The 21,046-nt window shown below is 49.0% G+C and overlaps 1 protein-coding gene and 1 pseudogene across 1 annotated transcript in view; both read left to right on the plus strand.

Moving 5' to 3' along the window:
* The window catches only part of SIMC1 (SUMO interacting motifs containing 1), a 31,837-nt gene that overhangs the window by 9,730 nt on the left and 1,061 nt on the right, over nucleotides 1-21,046 (plus strand). The window contains 8 exon segments of the mRNA XM_037057808.1: nucleotides 1,952-2,184; nucleotides 2,951-3,020; nucleotides 9,597-9,751; nucleotides 13,833-13,985; nucleotides 15,675-15,803; nucleotides 17,369-17,525; nucleotides 17,664-17,748; nucleotides 20,802-21,044. Of these exon segments, the coding sequence (XP_036913703.1) occupies nucleotides 1,952-2,184; nucleotides 2,951-3,020; nucleotides 9,597-9,751; nucleotides 13,833-13,985; nucleotides 15,675-15,803; nucleotides 17,369-17,525; nucleotides 17,664-17,748; nucleotides 20,802-21,044 (1,225 nt within the window).
* Nucleotides 8,233-8,347, plus strand: LOC118995072 (uncharacterized; annotated as a pseudogene).

The raw sequence follows: 21,046 nt of genomic DNA on the forward strand, positions 1-21,046 counted from the left end.
GACCATGTCAGCTTCTGTGCACGTGTAGCTCAGATGACAAGGTGGCGGCTGCGCTAGACACAGCGGACTTTTCTTCACCTGCATTTCTTACCTTCCTACCTCAGCCAGCTAGAATACAGCCGTGCGTCTTTCCCATCCCTTCCGTGACTTCTTCGGGGCCTTTAGTAAGGACTCCTGCACTAGACAGTTGTCCCCAGGAAACCTCGTAGCCAGTCCCTGTGCTGTCACTTGCCAGCCGTTGGCCTTGACTCCTCTTGAGTCTCTCTTTGTTCAGCTCTAAAAGAAGTCATGATACCAGTGTCATAGGGTTATTTGACTTTAAGGTAAACACAAAGCACAAACCACCTTTCAGGACCTATAAAAATGCTCTGTAAGTACTGGTTCCCTGTAAGGATACGGGCATCAAAATAATTGATAAACTGTACATTTGTAGATGTCTGCATGTGCAGGCAGGAAGTGAATAATAACACAGGTTCAAGGTTGTAGAATGCATCACACGTGAAACAGGCACGGAAGCAAGGCCTTTGTTCTCTTGCCTTGCTCTTCATTACTTGCAGCCTGTGGCACTGGTCTGTCATCAGTGGGGTCCAGGTGCCCTCGGGTGGCTGGAGACCAGACCGCAAACCACGGCGACTCCAGCCATCACTGTTACACGTAAGCTGTCAAACGTCTGGTTGGTGTTTTACAATTAATACCTATTCTCAAGTTTTAAAAATTATGCTTAATACAAAACATTAAAAATATAAACTATAAAAAACAATTACCCCTAGTGCCATCACTCAGCATGTATTATTATTAGTAACTCGGTGTATTTCCTTCCTCATTGCCTTTGTATACATATGCATTTAAACACGTAAGAAAACATATGTATTATTGTTGGTTTTGTAGTTTCTGGAGAGTGCGAGTTTACGGGATAACTGGCGTGATACCAGCGGTGTACGCCCGCCATTCGGTGCTTGACTCTCTAACACTGTCTTCTTACCTATAAAGTAGAAACAATAACAGTACGTATTTCTTAGGGTTGTTGTGAGAGTTAAGTGAGGCTAGGTTAAATGTTCAAAAGTTGTTTTATAATTATTGCCATTATTATATTTCCATATCAAACTTTTTTTTAAATTAAGGTTATTTATTTATTTTTAGATAGAGGGGAAGGGAGAAAGAGTGGGAGAGAAACATCAATGTGCGGTTGCCTCTCATGCACCCCTGCACTGGGGACCTGGCCTGCAGCCCAGACCCGTGCCCTGACTGGGAATCGAACCAGTAACCCTTTGGTTCGCAGGTTGGCACTCAATCCACTGAGCCACACCAGCCAGGGCTTATATCAAACTTTTTAATGTTCGTTTGTCGCCTGATTATGAAAGTAATATATGTCTATTATGGAAAAATTGAAAAATACAAAAGAGTCTGTAGAGGAAAGCTCGTCTGTAATCCCACCACACAGATCATAGAAACCACTTCTCGCATTTCTCCCCCGGACTCTATATACACATTTTGGGGGGGAGAAAGCAACTTATATTTACTATCTACTCCCCCCCAAATTAACAAATTGGATTCTTCTCCTAACAATAGAACATTTAAAATATCTTTCTTCCTCTATTTATTTCAGTAGCTGACAAACTATTAGAACTAGCCCAAAATATCTTATCACCCTCACTCCAAAAGCAGCTTTGGCTAGCTCCCACCTCTTCCTTACTTTTCTTCTTTCTGTGCTATATTTTAACACAGATGAAGTCATGTTATACGTAGAACACGGAATTCCTGTTTTTTAACTTAATATAAGCATTGCCCATGTCACTGAAAATTTTTTCAGATAAGGCTTTCCAATCTTTTTTTAAAAATTATGAATATTTCCAATGCATGGAAAACTTTGCTGTCTTCAGCCTGTTCCAGAACTTCTTGTTTTTATGTCCGTAGAAACCCCATCCTAACTCGCTTCTTTTTATCTCTACAGAGCAAGGGTCAGAAACTAGAACCCATCCCTCACCGAAGGCTACGAATGGTAACCAACACCATTGAAGAGAACTTTTCCCTGGGCACCGTGCAGTTTCTGATGGACTTCGTGTCCCCGCAGCATTACCCGCCCAGGGAGATCGTGGCTCACATCGTCCAGAAGATCCTGCTCAGCGGCTCCGAGCCCGCGGACGTGCTCAAGGAGGCCTACATGCTCCTCATGAAAATCCAACAGTACGGACCGCAGATGCTGGCGGGCCCTCTGGGGAGCCTGGACTTGGGGCCCGGCCTCCTCTTGCCCGGTCTCTATTCAACCCACCGTTAGAGTGACTTAGTGCATCAGCGTGGGTCAGCTCACGAGGGACAGGACACCCACTCGCAGCTAGCTTTAAGCCAGCAAAAGAGAATTTAATGGCTCATGTTGCTAGGAACCTAGGAATAAGACGACTTCATTCAGTTCAGAAACGGTCACAAGGTCCCTTTTTCTGCTCTGCTCGGCTTCTCTGTCCAGCCTCCAAGTGGTAGCCTTCTCAGCCTCTAGCTCCTACAACGTTTGTGTTACTCTCGGTGGCAGAGTGTGCCTGCTTCCTCTATAATCACACCAGGGTTCTGAAAATCAGTCTGTGGCTTCATTGGCATAACTTCACACATGAGCCCTTCTGTGAGCCAGTCACTGTGAAGCGAGGGGTAGATATCATGACTGGCTCGCTGTGCTTCGTGGGCTTCATTTCAGGGTCCTGGCAGGTAAAGCCAGTAGGCTGACTAATAAAGAGTAGGTTTCCTCAAGGCAACATTGGGTTACGGTTGCCTCCCAAAAGAGAAATGGATACTGTGTAGGAAAACAAAAAAACATGGAGTTTCGTTGGCCTCAGCTGACAATGCATTGCATCAAAGAGGGGCAGTAGCACTCAGGATAAGGAAGCGTCTCGCTTCTGTCGTCTTCCAGATCCCATCCCCTTTTCCATTGCACTCTGCTAACTTCATGTCACTTGACTTGCAGGCTTCATCCAGCTAATGCCAAGACAGTGGAGTGGGACTGGAAGCTGCTCACTTACGTCATGGAGGAAGAGGTAACATAACGATTGTGAGCGTGTATCTTTTGCAGAGGAAATTTTAACTAGAAACAAAAGTCGCAGCAAATCTGGTACTAAAGCCTTCGCCATTATTTCCTCCTCCTCCTCTCATCCCCATCAAAAAATTCCTCCTGGAAGGGCACGTGCTGTCTTCCAATTCGAGAGTGAGCACGTTCACTTGTCCCTCTCCTTGAGATCCCACAAATGAATAAGCAAAGTTGTAAATCTGTGGCAATGAGAATAAGGCGAAAGACCTTAGATCTGAAGGAAGATGGGGGGACCTAAAGGAGCTGTGACGACTGATGAAGGTAGGCAGAGGAAGCTGGAGGCTAGACTGTGTGGGGGGTGGGGCTGCAGCCAAGGAGGGAGGAAGGCTGTGCCCTAGAGCAGAGGGGCTTTGGACTCAGAAACCCGGTACACAGGAGGGCTAGAGTCCAATATGGGCTGTGCGTTTGTGGAAAGTTTGTAGCTGGAACTGACAACCTCTCCGTTGTTGAGTACAGAAAGTTCAGTCATCAAGTTACCTAAGGATTCATGGTCTGAGAAATATAATGAACCACTTGTCACAAATGAAAACAACTACTAGAGTTGGTGCTCCAGAACCTAGTTTTTCTGCATTCTGACCTGAACTTGCCATCTTTCCGTCTGCTCACCCAAAAGCACTTGGATGGAACACATTATTTTCAACTTAGAATTCTATGCTCAGCTAAAATATTAGTCAAGTGTGAGGGTAGAATAAAGACATTTCCAGACATATAGGAACTTGAAAAATAACCTCGTGCCCCATTTCTTAGCAGGTTACTTAAAGGTGCACACCCAGAGAATGAGGGAACAGCACTGGCTGGGCAGCTTGTCAGTTGCGGAGTCATCCCACACACCACAGGGTTACAGATTTAATCCTCAGGGCACATACCTAGGTCGCAGGTTCGATCCCTGGTCAGAACACATACAGAAGGCAACCGATTGACGTTTCTCTCACACTGATGTTTCTCTGTCTCCCTCTCCCTCCCTCCCTCCCTCCCTCCCTCCCTCCCTCTCTTTCTCTCCCTTCTTCCTCTCGCTAAAAATCAATAAGCATGTCCTCAGGTGATTAAAAAACAGTTATAAACACGTATGCACCTAATGAAAGATCATCAAAATATGAAGTAAAAACTGACAGAATCAAAGGGAGAAATAGAGGGTTTTATACTAATAGCTGGAGCTCTTAATAGCCCGCCCTCAGTAATGGATAAAACAACAGATGGAAGACAAGGAAAGAGAGGACTAAACACAATAAACCAACCAGATCTGACAATTATATGCAGAATATTCTACTCAACAGCAGTGTGCACGTCTTTCTCGGTGCGTGTGGGACGTATTCCAGGATAGACCACATGTTAGGCCACAATTAAGTCTCAAAGGATTTTATGAGATATCTGATAACGTCTCTTTAGTCTATGAAGCTGGCATCGCTCTGATATCAAAGCTGGACCAAGACACAAGAAAACTACAGACCAATATCCTTTACGACATCGATGCAAAGATCCTCAGCAAAATACTAGCAAACCAAATTCAGCAGCATATCATAAGAATGATATGATTTACACCACGACCTTGTGGGATTTACCCAGGAATTCAAGGATGGCTCAACACAAGTCAGTCCCTATGACGCACCACACTGACAGAGTGAAGGACAAGAACCGCGTGGTCATCTCAACTGGTGCAGAAAAGCATTTGACAAGATTCAACACCCTTTCACGATAAAAACTCAACAAAATAGGAATGGAGTTAGTTTCCAAAATAGGAATAGGTTAGTTTCTAGGAATAACTAACTTGCAAAAGCCCTGTGTGAAAAACCTGCAGCGAACGTCATGCTCAGTGGTGAAGTACTGAAAGCTTTTCCTCTAAGAGCAGGAGCGAGGCAAGGATGTCTGCTTTCGTATCTTTTATCCAGCACTGGATGTCAACCAAAGCAGTCAGGCAAGGAAAAGAAATAAAAGGCATCCTAATAGGAAAAGAAGAAGTAAAATTATCTCTGTTCACACATGACATGATCTTACATGTAGAAAACCCTAAAGATTCCATACAGAAAGTAGAATAAAGAAATTTAAGCAAAGTTGCAGGATTCAAAAATGATGCAAAATTCCGTTGTCTTTCTATACACTAACAGTCTATAAAGAATATTAAAACAGTTCCATTAACAATAACATCAAAAACAATAAAATACTTAGGTATAAAAATAACCAGGAGGTGAACAACTTGTACACCTAAAACCATAAAACATTGCTAAAAGAAAATAAAGAAGACATGAATGAGTGGTAAGGCTTCTCGTGTTCATGGACTGGAGAACTAAATATTGTTAAGGTGGCAATACTACCCAAAGTAACCCACATATTCAATACAATTCCTATCAAAATCCTAATAGCATTTTTCTTCCAGAAATAAAAAGTCCAGCCCTCACTGGTGTGGCTCAGTGGATTCAGCGCCAGCCTGCAAACCAAAGGGTCACTGGTTTGATTCCCAGTCAGGGCTCAGGCCTGGGTTGTGGGGCAGGTCCCCAGTTTAGGGTGTGTGAGAGGCAACCACACACTGATGTTTCTCTCTCTCCTTCCCTTCTCCTCCCAAAAAATAAATAAATAAAATTAAAAAAAAAAAGAAAAAGAGAAATCCATCCTAAAATTCATATGCAATCTCAAAGGACCCAGAATAACCAACACAATCTTGAAAAAGAAGAACAAAGTTGGAATACTCATACTTCTTGATTTTAAGAGATATTACAAAGATACAGTAATTAAATGGTGTAGTGTTCTTATAAAGAAAGGCATAAGGAATGGACTAGGGAACCCCAAATCAAACATTGCGAAAATCGTTAAGTGACGTTCACCGAGGATGCTAAGCCTGTTCAGTGGGAGGAGGAGCGGCTCCTCCACAGGTGTCGGGAGAAATCTATAAGCACGGGCAAAACAAGGGAGCTGGACCCTTACCTGACACCACATGGAAGATGGAGCACAGATCTGAACGTAAGGCCCCAAACTACATGACTCTTAGGAGAAAACATGAGGGGAAGCTTCATGACATTGGATTTGGCATTGATTTTTCTGATACAACAGCAAAGGCACAGGTAAAAAAAAAAGCAAATACAGACAAACGGGACTACATCAAAGTTAGAAACTGCAGCAAAGGACACGAGTGGAAAGGTGATCTGGAAAATGGGAGAAGATATTTTTAGATCATCCAATAAGGGGCTAATATGAAGCAGTACAACTTAATAAGCCAAACTGATTTTTAAAAGGGCAGAGGACTTGAGAGAGACGTCTCTCTAACGATGAGCTGCAAGTGGCCAACAAGCATATGAAACAATGTTTAACGGAAAGTAAGAAGCAGCAGGGGTGTGGAGAAATTTGAATCCTTGTCCACCGTGCTTAGAACTCTAAAATGGTACAACCACTCTGGAAAATGATAGGGCAGTTCCTCGAAGAAATTAAAAACAGAATTACACTATGACCCACCAGTCCCATTGTTGGGTATATGTGCCCAGAATTGAAAGCAGGGTAAGAGATCTTTGCACACTCGTGTACATGGCAGCGTTACTCACAACAGCCAAGAGGTAGAAGCAACCCAGGTGCCCACGACGGAAGGCAGGCTGGACAAAACGTGGTCCGTCCATGTACAGGAGTGTGAATTCTGTTGTAAGTAGGAGGGATGTCCTCTCACAGGTAACAAGGACGGCAGTACAATGAGGGCACAGTACTAAGTGACACAGGCCCCTCACAAAGAGACACAATAGATGATGTGACCGACGGGAGGCGTCTGCCACAGTCAGATTCACAGAAGCAGCCAAGAGACCCTGGCTCACCAGGCGCTGGAAGGAGGGGAAATGGGGATCTACTGCTCAGTGTGTGTAGAGTTTCGGCTTGGCAAGATGGGAAAGTTCTGGAGACTGTGGCACAACTGTGTGGATATCCTTAACGCTCCCGACCTGTGCACTGAAAAATGGTTAAGATGCTCGTTTTTATGGTAATGTTTTACCACAAGTAAAAAAATGTTTAAAGAAAGCAGAAAATAGCAAATGTTGGCTGGTGGGAACATAGAGATAGAAGTTTTGTACATTGCTGGTGGGAATATACACAGTACAGCCCCTTTGGAAAACAGTTTGGCAGTTTCTCTAACAATCTTAACAAAAACATCACGTGCCCTGGGTATTCTACTTCCAGATATCGACCCAAGAGAAATGAAGACCTTTGTCTCCCAAAGACTTGCATGTGAACGTTCACAGTAGCTGTGTTCATAATAGCCCCAAAGTGGACACGCCCACATGTCTAGCGGCTGGCGAACTGGTGACACAATGTGCTGAACACACACACGCACAGGAGCACCACGTAGTAAGACTGAGCTATGATACACGCTGCGACATGGATGAGCCTCGACCAACATTAAAAGGAACACACACACGATCACGTTTTATATAATTCTGTATATACGAAATGTCCAGAAAGGCAAGTCAGCGCAGCCCGAAGTAGATGAGCGGCCCCCTGGAGGTAGGGGTGGGAATTACCTGGGAACAGACAGACGTGAGGATGGCGGCCATAGTTATGTATCGAGTCGCCAAACTCGATACATTCACAACAAATTGAGTTGTACATTTACAAAGGGTGAATTTTATGGTTTGTCAGTAAAGTTGCTTTTAAAAATACAAATACAAACCAATTTGGAAAAGAAGGGTATTCTCAAAATTCAACACCATTCTTGAGGTGAAAGAAGCAATAATGGCAAGCAATGTGGAGAGGATAAAAAAGAAGCTTTAAGAAAATAAAAAATCTTTGCAAGAAATGAATGATTTTCTTAGTATACTATATGGATTTCCAGTGTAGTAAATAACTTTAACATGATTTGTGCACTGTAAACACGATTTAGTTATGTTTAGAATCAGCTTTATACAAAGCATGGAAGACGATTGTATTAGTTTTAACTATGGGAAATAGAAAAGTGTAGAAAGTAAAGGTTGGGAGATGAAAAGAGATCGTGTATTTGAGAAGAGTAGGGTTGTTACAGCATCCTTATCGTACAATGGGGAGGACCAAAGATGTTACCTGTGGCTGATGGAGCGTAAATGGAGATAGTTATTTTAGGAAGAGAAGTGGGAAGTGGCAGAATGAGTCAGATTCTTATCTGGCATAGCAGAAACAATAGGTAGTGTCTAAAGTTCAGAAATCGAGAAACAGCAGTACCAGTCTGCAGCCACGCCACCCTGAACACACCCGACCTCATCTGATCTTGGAAGCTAAGCAGGGTTGGGCCTGGTTAGTCCTGGATGGGAGACCACCTGGGAGTAACGGGGGCTGTCCCTGCCCTGACTGTTCTGCAAACCAAAAGGTCTCAGGTTCGATTCCCAGTCAGTGCGCATGCCTGGTTTACGGGTTTGGTCCCCCTGTTGGGGTGCATACCAGTGGCAAACGATCAATGTTTCTCTCTCTCCCCCTCTCTCTAAAATATAAATAAATAAAATCATTTTAAAAAAGAAAACTAGTGATAAGAGCACATGTTGTAGACAGGTTTAGGGTAACCTGCAGAAGAAAAAGGTAAGAAGTTACCCCCTCTTAGGCCAGAGGAGGCTTGTGGCTGCGAGTCTCCTTTCTTCATAAATCTGGCACAAGTGCTTGAGTTTTGAAAAATCATGTGTATCAATAGAGATTGGAGACCGTTTAAAAGACAAAGGTGTCCCATCCCCACCTCCTCCAAAAAAAAGAAAGAAATGGCAGGGGCTTGGAATGCTCATTCTCTCCTACCGACCAAACCATGCCCTGCTTCGAGAGCTTACGTTTCTGGGAAAGATGCCAGCCCTCTGGTGTTGCCCACGAGAGATGGCCTGTTGCCTGGCGCCCTCTCATTCTCAGGTTTCAGAGCCTGAGCCCCTGGCCTGGGCCCCAGCACTTGCCTCCCCCTAAAGGAAAACCAACCACCCAACTGCGTGCCCGCCTGCTGAGTGACAGGGTCTCGCACTGGCTGTGGTTAGAATGATCACCACGTAAGTCACAAAGTCACTGAGACTCTGAACGCGTAAGTTAAATAAGAGGCTTCGAACAAAAGTCCACAAACAGGGTCTGGGTGCCACAAAGCCCACGCGCTGCCTGCCCCTCAGCCGGGCCGTGTCAGTTAGGGTCGTTGCCCCTGCAACAGAAGACCCCACTCAGACTCACTCCCATGGGAGGGCGGAGCGCAGCTCACACTCCTGGAAGCTGACGATGTGGTGGTTGGATGGAGCAGCAGAGTCATTCGGCGTCGGTTCCCGCCTCTCTCTCCTGATAGCCACAGTTCAGGGTTTGTTCTAGACTTACAAATTAGAGAGGGAGCGAGACTGACTGCCTACAGTAGTCCCTTAAAACCAGAAAGTCGGCACGCCTGCACCCCAGGCCGTAGGTGGCCAATGGTCCTCTTTGCAGCAGCCCAGCCTGCCCGCCCTTGCTCTCAGGTGCAGACACTTGTGACACCCGGCCCTCCTTTGCACTCGACCTTCCTTTGCACTTGGTGTTTGAGAGCCCAGCGCTCACCATCACCGGGGAGACTGAGAAGGCGCCTCTCCTTTTCCTCCCACAGGGACAAAGCCTGCCCGGGCGGGTCCTCTTCCTGCGCTACGTGGTGCAGACCCTGGAAGACGACTTCCAGCAGACCCTGAGGAAGCAGCGGCAGCACCTGCAGCAGTCCATCGCCAACACGGTGCTGTCCTGCGACAGGCAGCCCCACCACGTCAGGTACCGCCTGCCCACGCCCTGGGGGGTGGGGGATAGAGGAGCAGAGAGCCTGAGATGCATGAGACCGTCTAGGAGCGAGACGGTGGGACAGGGGTGGCTACCAACACTGGAGCCCTAACACCACCCCCTGCGCCAAGCGCACACCAGGCACCAGAGTGTGCGTACACCGGGCACCAGAGTGCGCGTACACCAGGCACCAGAGTGCGCGTACACCAGGCACCAGGGTGTGCGTGCTCTGCAGGCCATCAGACGCTCTGGCGCTATCTCACGTGTCCAGACGGCCTCCTGAGATCTGGGAGAGACTGTGACTCACATCAGGCTAAGGGCAGAAAATCTACCCCAGTGCATAGAGAATCTGCAAAGAGCACAGGGTAACATAGGTGGGTATTAAATTTAAAAATAACCATTGGAACGAGAGTAACTCGGCTGACTGTCCTGCCGTGTGAGCGCAGGCACTGGACTGAGTGGGCAGCACGGGGCAGATCCTCCGCAGGCCAATGTCATCAGTCACGTTCATTCCCACCTCTGCTGGGGGGAGCCTCTCGCTCTATAGAGCATGGTGCTGGGGTGTAAAAGTGAGCATTTGTGGCCTTGAAGGGCAAGCCAGGTCCTCCTTTATCGGTGCTTTATCAGTGACAAAAGCCCTCTGTTCTGGATGGGGAAACCAGCTGTCTTGAATCCAAGTAAGAGATGGGCGTGGGGTAAAGGCCACAGTTACATGGATGCACGCATGCATGTATCACAAGCACCACAGAGGAACCTGTGAGCCTCCTACCGTGTACCAGTGACTCCTCACAGACAAGGTTTCAACCAGAGAGACGGCAGGTCAGTCTCCACATGACCCCTTTGTAAGGGCTTTTCTTTTCAACCGTTCCTGCAAAGAATCAAGTAGTCCTACAAAGTTTGAGAAAGGTGCTGGTCCCAGGGCCCCTCACCGGCATTTTCCTTTCCCACGGGGCTCAGTGCTTCCAACTCTTTCATTTAAGTCTGGGCTGTCAGACTCATGTTCATCGGGGGCCACATCAGCCTCGCGGTTGCCTTCAAAGGGCCAAAAGAATTTTAAGGCTGTATAAATGTAACTACTCCTTAACTGTTAAGGAGTTGAAATCACATTCGGCCCTTGGAAGGCAACCACAAGGCTGATGTGGCCCCCCGTGAAAGAGAGTCTGACAGCCCTGATCTAAGTGATTCTTTGGATATTTCCTTCTGTGCGGCCACATAACCTGTTTGTGCTGCTGGTTCTCGACTATTCATTACTCACTATTACCCGCTGACTTCCCACGTGAAAGATGAGGAGTTAGCCCTTCGTGCCCCTCCCTCCTCCCTCCCACACGTCTATCTCCCATACCATTCACACAGTCAGATCATCATTTCGTGCCAGCCAGTATTCCGTATTTCTGTTACCATGACTACGTCAGCTAGTCCAAGTTGAGCCAAGTACTGAACAAGGATCACTTTTCCTCTCACTCCTACCCATGTGTTACTTTTCACTTCCTCCTACTCTTCCTGCGTATTGGACGTCGGTCCCAAATCCTCTCCTGTTTGCTCTGAGCCTCCCTGAAGCATGCATTGCACAGTGCAGCCACTGGACCACCTTCCAGCACCTGTGGTGGGGCACTTCGCCCCTCTGGCCTGGAGGGGGCGCTCTCACTGCCCATCCTTATTCTCAACTGGAGCATCCCCTCCACCTGTTCCCGGAGCAGGGGCCCCCTTTGCCAGATTCCTCCTGAATCTTCTCTTTCCTGGTTCACTGCCTTGTTCCAATGGCTCAGTCCCCAGCAGCTTCTTAGAAAGGTGTGCGGGAAGTACAGCTTTTGAACTCTCCTGTATCTGAAATTATCTTTATCTTCCCACACATTGACTGATACCTGAGTGTAGGCATGCAGGTTAGAAAAAACTTTTCCACAGAACGTTGAAGGAAATCTTCCGCTGTCTTCTAGCTTCCAGAATCACTGTTCATCACATGCTACTTTGATTACTGGTTCTTGTTATGTGTCCTGATTTTTTATCTCTGGAGGTTTATAAAATCTTTGTGCTCTGTATGCTGTCTCTATGTCCACCCATTGGGCGAGCCATGGCAGTCTGGAAACATGTCCTTTGTCCCTGAAAACAGAGTTTTCATTTCCACTGTCATGCTCTTCATTTCCAAGAGCTCTTTGACTTATGTTGCTAAATGTTCCTTTTTAAAGTTAGTGAATAACTTTCTGTGGCCTTCTTCTTTTGCAGACTCATATCTCTGATGAGGTTAATGATAGCTTTTGTTTTTGTTTATTCCCTGCCTAATGTCTCTTTCTTCCAAGTTGCTTTCTTCTGGAGGGGGTTTGGCCACTTTGGTCTTCATCTCTCATGTTAGAACATCTCCACAGATGTCTGGCAAACCTTGGTGGTCTGTCTGTCCATGTTTAAGGCTGACAGACTGAAAGCTGACAGGAGCTCTGAGTGCTGGGAGGACGTCCTGCAGGCAGGACTGGGTGCGCATCTCTCAGTACCTCGTCCAGTGTCTTTGGGTCCTTCCTCTGGGGCGGGGGGGGGGGTCTTGCCATGGAAAACTTCAGGTCTCCTACATGAAGCGTAGAGACTGAGATGCCAGGGTTTCAAAAGACAGGCGCAGGCAGGCAGCCAGGGTCCCGCCTTCAGCAGGCACGTGCTCACGTAGGGCCCCATGTTTGCTCCGCCGGTGCCTCCCTGCGGGGCCTGGTCTCCCAGTCCAGAGACCCCCGTCTTACCTCTCTGCAGAGGCAACCTGCAGTCTTCAGGGTTGGGGAAGAAGACCTAGGGGTCTGAAAGCTTCTCAAGCATCTCACAAGCCGTCAGTTTGCCCCTTCCACCCTCACCACAGAGAAACCTTGTACTACCATTTGCAGATCTTGTTGAAAGCTTTTTTGTAGTTCTTAGGTAAGTACTAGTAAATAGGGCTGCTCTGAGCTACTGTTGGCTTAGAATTCAGCTTTCTCAATTCTGCTAAGTCAGTTAAAATGTATCCCTTTGGCATTTAGATTAAACATTATCCTTAAAACATGACTCACTTGCCTTATTTACTTAGTTAATTGGTTACTTTTGATTTTGGAATCAGCATCTCTCAACCACCCCCCAGATCCAAGGCTCGGACCTGGACGGTTACCCACATCACGTAACTCATCTGTCTCCCGTCACCTCCCCCTGCTCCTTCCCGCACCCAAAGCAGCCAGCACCGCGAGTGCTCCTCACCCCCTCCTCTTCATGCATGGCCTTACTGCATCTGCACATGTCCCTGTAGAGTACATGTCTTTATTTTAGTTCCCTTTAGGTATAACAAAAGGGTATCATGGCATATGTAGTCTATTATATAAAAGACTTTTATTTTTCGCTCAGTATTACAAGGTGCCAAGGTTGGTTCGTATTATTACCTATCCCCGCAGCTCACCCATTCCCACTACTGTGCAATGTTCTGTTTCGTGACTATACTTCACTTTCCTTCCAGTTTCCCAAACTTCATGACTGTCGTCTCCTCTCTTTTCCTCCCCTTCCTTGCAGATTTTTAAATGTGATCCGCTGTAGTATTTAGTAGTGGGATTTTAGGAAGCAACAACCTTAGATGTGTGTTTGCAATCCGCCATTTTTACCCAGGCTCCCTAAGTGACGGTCAGAAGTCATTTCGACTGCATGAGATATTTTTGCCTCGCAGACTTTCGGAGCCCTCACCCTGCGGGAACTGGGACCCCCTGCACACACCGCAACCGGGGTAATTAGCATTAACCGATGACCCCTCACAAGTGAAAGCCAGCAGGGACTTCTGTGGCCATCAGTCCAGCCTCGCCCCTGGCTGGGGGGCCTCAGAGAGTGCCCTTCGACCCCGGAGGTGCCTCTCCACAATGGCAACTCGCGGAAAGTGTCTGTGTTTTAGCCACTGTTGCAGCCCTACAGCAGTTGAACGTGTGGCTTCCAGCAGGCTTGTTTGCACAGTGGGGGTCGCCTGTGGGCCCTCTGCTGCCACGGGGGAGACCCTGGGGTCTCGGAGCCCAGGCCAAGGCTGCGGTTCTGAGCACCACACAGTAGGACTCTAAGAAGTCCGGTCTGAGCTTCTCCTCTTTTCCCCTTGCAGGGATGTGATCAAGTGGTTGATCAGAGCGGTGACTGACGGCGGGCTAACTCAGCCCCCACACGGGAGCCACGCCTCCGCGGGAGCAGGCGCCCTGAAGGCCAGCAGCAGCCACCCCTCGCCCCAGCCTACCCTGACGAAGAACGCCACGCAGGTGTAAGGGCGGACGCTGTCTTTCCTGGGGCTGCCGGGACGGACTGCTGTAGAAACGGCCCCTCTCCCTAAGCGCAGTCCCTTCTAACTCCCAAGGTAGAACGACAGCAGGCGCTTCCCCTAGGTGGACGGGACTCCACTGAGTGGACACAGACTTATAAGCTGAAGTAAACAAAAAAGGAGGACACTGCCCTCCCCTTCCCAGACACCGAGAGACGGTGGCGCAGTTACAGCTTCCCATGCTGCAGCTTCCACTGGGTGGGGGGGACGGGGGGCGCTGGGTAGTGGGCGGTCCGCAGCCCCTGGTGCTGGGAGGGGTCTGGCCATTCGACCCTCCGCCTCCACCAGGTCAGAGCAGCAATGGCTCAGAGCAGGCCGGTCCCACTACCTCAGGCAGCCCCGGAAAGCGATTCCTGGCAGGTTTTTTGTCTCTGGGGTTGAGAGTGGTCTTGGCATTTTTTAAGAGATGCGAAGATTTTAGGGGCTGAGCTGCCCTTACCCAAGTCACCCACTCTCCCGTGCCAGCCGGTAAAGGCCAGTCACACTGAACACGTCAAACCCCACATGCACGCCTGAACTCAGGAAGCTGTACCGCCGTCTGGTTGCACCGAGCTGATTTTCATATAGGCCTGTGGTTTTTCACCAACTTAGGAGACCATCTTGCATCAAAAGGGAGCGTGTTTTAGATCAGTGAAGCATTCACTTGGGCAGGTTGGGGGAGGCCCTAAAACAGGGTTACCCCTGAACCCCAGGATGCAGATCCAAAATGGAGGCAGACGCGGTTCCTTCCATGGAAGCTAATCTCATATAAATAATAACAAACCTATTGTAAGTAGACATTAGGAGAAATAAAGAGTCAATGGAACGTGGTCTGAACCACCCCACGGGCGCTACCTTTCCATTAACAAGCGCTGACCCGCCAGGTATCGGCCAGAGCACTCAGGACCTCCGGAAATGGGCCGGGTCCACAGCCTGTCTAAAGCGAGACGGCTGGTCCCCGGAGACCCGGAACCTGAGGCCCGAGCCCCTGGTCCAGCCAGCAGTTTCCACCCCAGTCCTGATGGCTGTGTGACCTGGTCCAGGCTCGCCTTTCAGAGGGCTGCTCAGGTTCGTCTGCCGCATCAGCCCGGTGAGGTCTCAGGGGAGGGAAGGGCACATTCCACCAGGCGAAGTTCTGTGGCCTAACTTAGTAGGATTAGTGTGAACTAGGAACCAGTAACAGGAGTATACCGTATGGTAAATAGCTACAGGCCTGGGCAAGGCAGGTTTACAGCAGTTCATATGGAAAAGGACACAATACAGTAAATAATAACACAAGGGCACACTCTGTGTTTCATGACTGTAAACCTGCCTTTGCCCGCTCCTGTATGTTCCCCTGTATCAAAGGAATTCAAATGACATGTTACTCCTTCTGGACCCATTTCTTCCTCTGCACAATGAAGAAGTTACAGGTCAGAGGATCCTCAAAGTACTCCAGATCCTGCGGACTGATGCGTCTGTCTCGGGATTTAAAAGCAGCTTGCTTTTGCGGCTCAGCCCCGGGTTCTGGGGGGTTCAGATGGTAGGATCTGGCAGAAGGGACTCGGGCGTGTGAAACTGCTAACTACAAGCACGCCGACGGCCTAGGTAGCGCCCCTCACCCACCGTGCGCCCCCGCAGACCCCGCTCACCTGTGCTCTGCCCCGGACTCAGGGTCGTGTGCCAGCTGCAGCGCATGCTGTCCATCGCCGTGGAGGTGGACAGGACTCCCACCTGCAGCTCCAACAAAATGGCCGAGATGATGTTCGGCTTTGTGCTGGACATTCCGGAGAGGAGTCAGAGGCAAGTCCGGTTCTGTTTTTCTGTTTTTACGCTGGGAACACAATTTTGAAAGAAAATTCCAAACAGTAAATTGGGGGGTGGGGTGGGAAAGAGGTGAAAGGTAGTTCCTGTCTGTAGAACCTGCGAAAGAAAAAAGTTCTCAACAAATTGTTATTATTTGCAACTAAGGCATAATTGTGGGGGAGGAGGCGAGAGACCTTGCAATGGAGACTAAACTTTCCTACGTCATCCATTGGACTAAACCTCACCCGCCCTTCACCTGTTAATGGTTCACCTGTTAAGCACAACCTTCTTCCCTGACCCTCAGCCACAGAGCCTGGTATCAATGGTCACCGAAGGCTTGAGGGGTGAATGGAACAGGCATGTCCAGTGTTAGAGATGATCCAACAAGGGGTGAGGCTGGACCTGTAAAATGAGCCCAGGCAGGAAGAGTAAGGAATTCAGTTTCTGGAAGCATGAATTAATGAAGCATTCATTCCATTAGGAAGGGATAAAGAATTAGACTCTTGGCTAGAATGAATCATTTCTCCTTTGAACCAGTAATTTTAGAACCGAGAGGAAGAAAACTAAACTGGAATGAATATGAATTCAGAAACAGATGCTGGTACAGGAGGTGACCGCGAGAGGGCCACTGTACCGTGGCGGCCGGGGGAAAGCGTGCCCCTGCACTCCCCATCTGTCTCTCATCCCCACCCAACCCCGAGCTCGCAGCCCGCAGCCGGCAGCCGAGAGTAGTGTCTGCAGCTCTGGTTCCTCTTTTAGGGAGAGTGTCATGCCAGATATTACCATCACGAAGGTGTAATTAAATCACCCTGCTAAGATTAAGACAAACATTCACTGGGTCCCTACAGTACGCCAGTCATTGTCACATTGTCTCATATTTTCATGAAACAAATGAGAAAAATACTAGAAATAGTGAAATAACTGGCCTAGGGTTATACAGCCCATCAGATGGACTCAGGACCCAGGTGCAGACCCGGTACTTCCCCACCCCGAGCTCGCTGTTCAAAGCAGGCAGACGTCAGAGCGTCAGAAAGAAGGCGGGTGCACGGGTGCCACGCTGGGTCTCCCCCTCTGTCAGGAGTGTCTCGTTCGGGTCCATTCACTCACTTAAGCCCAGGTTCTGGTGAGAGATGAGGAACCTAAGGAATGCATAACTATAAACAAATTTAGACTTCACATAGGCAAAAGTAATGTAAATAAAACCTGGCCCTACTTTAAAGCTCTCTCAGAAGGGGCAAACTGGCCACCACCCAAATTATACTAAAAGACCCCTATCTTCACGTTCTTTGCCGAGCCGGTTCCCAGCACACTGTGAACATTCAGAGATACTCACTCTTGGTACCAGCTCTCAGTCGTGTTCCCACACAGCTCTTCCCCACGTGTCTTGAGCTGGTCTTTTCCGAGCACCACGGACTCGTGCCGCTCGCAGCAGCAGCAGCAGTTCGTGAGCAAGTCTGCCCGGCGCACAGGCCCCGTGGCCGCCGGTACTTGGGCCAGCGTGAGGGCGCCTTCCTGGGCGTAAGGGCCCTGCTGGCTAGCCCCCTCTCCCCTCCTCCATGCAGAGAGATGTTCTTCACCACCATGGAGAGCCACCTGCTGCGCTGCAAGGTGCTGGAGATCATCTTCCTGCACAGCTGCAAGACGCCCACCCGCCTGCCCCTGTCCCTGGCCCAGGCCCTCTACTTCCTGAACAACTCCACGTCGCTGCTCAAGTGCCAGGTACCTGCCCCCCGCCCCCAGCATCAGCTCGGGCCCTGGACGCCTCCCCCGCCCGCCCCGCCCCTGGGTGTCAGGTCGGGGTGACTTGGAAACTGCAGGAGGAGGGCGTGGGTCAGCAGGCGCCCGCTGTCTCCTCAGTCGGACAAAACCCAGTGGCAGGCGTGGGACGAGCTGGTGGAGCACCTGCAGTTCCTGTTGTCCAGCTACCAGCACGTCCTGAGAGGTGAGGGGCGTCATCGTGAGGGGGCGTGTGGGGGTCTCTGGGGGTGTGACTGAGAATCCAGGCTGCACGGGGGTTCTAATCGGTGAGCGCTGTCCCCTGGCTGTGAGAAATAAGGAATGATGTCGCTAGAATCACTGCTATGAAACAGAAGAATTCACCTGTTTGTCATTATAAAGTGTGGTACGCTGGACCTCATGGGTGTCAGGAGTAGCAAGGGTCATCGTGACCTGGGAAGTGCCCAGCCATGACCCGACTAGCCCTGGCGTCTCACCCCTCCTGCCACCACACCGCGGGGTCGATCGCTCCCCAACTACGGACCTTATAAACGCCCGCCAGTACGGTGCAAGTACAGAGCAAACCAGGGACAAGGGACACATGTGTGCCTCCCAAAACACAGGAGACACCCTACCGTCCGTCAGAGTGGCCCTGCTCGAGTCCCCGGTGAGCCAGGGGACTCACTAGGAGGGTCTGGAAGAGCTGGGTAACTAACACTCAGGAGGCCACCACCGGCAAGGACAGTGGTACGATGGCCACTTTGAATGAGAATGGTTTGTTAGCCAAGGACTAGTGAGGTCCGTGGGAAAGCTGATATAATCATCCATTGCAGGGGGGAAAGGTGGTGACTTTAGAAGGAAACAGGCATTCCTCTCGCCGCCATGCCCTGAGGACACCTCGGCACTCGGGCAGTATTCCGGCCAAAAGTCCATGACCCAAATCGAATCACAAGGAAGATTAGACCAACCCATTCTGAGGAACCTTTTACAGAACTGTTGGCCTGTCCCCTTCAAAAGCGCCAGAAACTGCTCCGCTTTAGAAAGGAGCTCAAGCACAGGACACTAAACACCACGCCTGGTCCCCGACGGGAACCGAACCAGGAAAAAAGAAGCTAGAAGGCACATTATTGCGACAATTGGTACAATCTAAATAGATAATGGGATTGCATTAACATTAAGTTTCCTATTTTTGATCGTCGTTCTGGCTTACTGAACGAAACATCCTTGATCTCCGGAAATCCACGCTGAAGTGTCAAAGGGTGAGGGGGCACCATGCCTGCAGCTGCCTCTCACACCGGAAGGAGGAAAAGTGTGTATACAAAGCTTAGGTGCCGTGGTCCTGTTGAGGTTGATTTTAGCTCAGTGATGATACCCTCAGGCTTGGAACTGATGAAGCTGTTTAGAGATATTTTTTAAAACTCGCTGGATTTAAGGTAGAAGAGCAGGGTTTAAGTCCCGCCCCAGCACTCATTCTGCACTGGGCAGCAAGCCTTGTCCCCAGACCTTGCTTCCTCCCTTCCGCAGAGTGGGGCCGGCACGCTTCATCGGCCACCGAGACTGCAGGCAGTGAGAAGAGGCAGCAGAGCTCGGGCTGCCTGTGCGCCTCGACGGTGTGGCCCACGGGGGTCTCCTCTGTCTGAAATCCTTGTAACTCAACGGGAGCACTGTGGAGACCACCACATTCGGTCTTCTGGGCATTTTTCGCATGCTCCGAGAATAGTACCTACCCTTCAGAAGAAAGCCCCAAAGGCGAATTCCATGTGAGCCTGGCCTCACTGAGCTTATGTGATTATTTCTTCTAAAGATGTAGCCAGAAGTTGACTATTCGGGCAGCTGGTTTTTACTTACAATTCACCTTTAGCGCTTCTGGTTCATCTGTTTCGCTTCCCAGTTAGTACACTTGGGTCGTGGGAAATAGTGACTAATGTGGATGTGGAGTCTGGTTCTACTACAGAATATTCTTGTGTTTCAAGGGAAGGCCTCAGACCAGTCTACAGCGGTGGGCAGCAGTAGGTTTCTAGTTATACCACCAATAATACAGTCATGAATGAATAATAGGACAGTCGTAAACTCGTGTACACACAATTATAAATCTACTTTTGCCCGTCCCTATTGAGTAAGTGGGCTGTGTTCCAGTGTTATTTCATCCTTGACATCGGCATTGTTTCCAGCTTCTTTAGAGACCAACAGTTAAGGAGAAAAAAAACTTTAGAAACAAGTCGTTTGAAATAGTGCCCTACAAAGAACACAGCTGAAGGGGACCCTGAAATGGTCAGCGTCCTTGCTCCTTGCCGGTGGCATCTCACTGTGAGGGCTCCTTACTCAACTCTGGGGTGGGGGGCGCATTGCTGAGGGCACTTAGGGGTCAGCCTGAGTGGTCCAGCTCCCGGGGTGTGGGAGGAAGGGACAAGGTTGGGAAGGACAGAGGAAGGAAGACAAGTAAATCCACAAACACTGGCTTATATCATCCGATGACCTTGTGAAGGTCACTGACCTTGGGAAAACAAAGGCTTAGAGAAAAGTAAATGCAGAGCCAGGATTCAAACTTAGGTCTGTTGCAAAAGTCTGGAAGGAATTACTTTTCTGTGAGATCACTGGGCCAGGTCAGAAAGTGAGATGCTAAGGAATTTCCAATCCCACTTTCGGAAACCCCCTATACATCGTTAAATTGCTTTTGTATAGACCCTTGACCTTGGGGGAAAGTACACCCTGAAACTTCACCTTTTACAAATCCTTCCGCAGAGAGCAGAGCAGCCCCATAGAGACAGGGAGGCTGGGGGTCTGTTGAACTCACTGTCTCAGGCTCCGAGAAGCGACCCCCTCCACCCTGCTCTGAACACAAATGTGACAGTCGTTTGGCCTGGCCTACAATTTGTACAAAACAGTCTCACTTAAACAGAATAGCTAGAGTAAACCAGTATCACAATAAACTAAGTTCAGTATTTCTTTACAATTCTTCCATACTTAGGGAAAAACCTCCCTAAAGATAATTCGAAATCCACATGAATATTTTTCAAGTGATTAATTTTAAATATAACTTCATTGTTTAAACCAACAAAGGCAAAAAATTAAAATGGAGCACCAATTTTTTAAATATGAAAAACCTGAGGACCGGAGCGAACAATGGGCCTTTTGGAAACAGAGTCCCCACGAGCCCCCACTTGGCCCCAGCACTGAGTTAGCGAGTCTGTGCCCAGCCCTGCCCAGTGGAGTTGGACCTGTCTTAAATCGTAACGAATAAAAAGCAGTTCAGTTCAACTGACTTTTCCCCTCTTGCAGAGCATCTGCGGAGTTCAGTCATCGATCGAAAAGACTTAATAATCAAAAGGGTCAAGCCCAAGCCCCAGCAGTGCGACGACATCACGGTGGTAGACGTGGAGAAGCAGATCGAGGCCTTCCGCGGCCGCCTGGTCCAGATGCTGGGGGAGCCGCTGGTGCCCCAGCTCCAAGACAAAGTGCACCTGCTGAAGCTCCTGCTCTTCTACGCCGCGGACTTGAACCCCGATGCAGAGCCCGCCCCCGGG

Source organism: Sturnira hondurensis, unplaced genomic scaffold (genome assembly GCF_014824575.4).
Source record: "Sturnira hondurensis isolate 20B ecotype Veracruz unplaced genomic scaffold, ASM1482457v3 Scaffold0009733, whole genome shotgun sequence".
Classification (NCBI taxonomy): Eukaryota; Metazoa; Chordata; class Mammalia; order Chiroptera; family Phyllostomidae; genus Sturnira; species Sturnira hondurensis.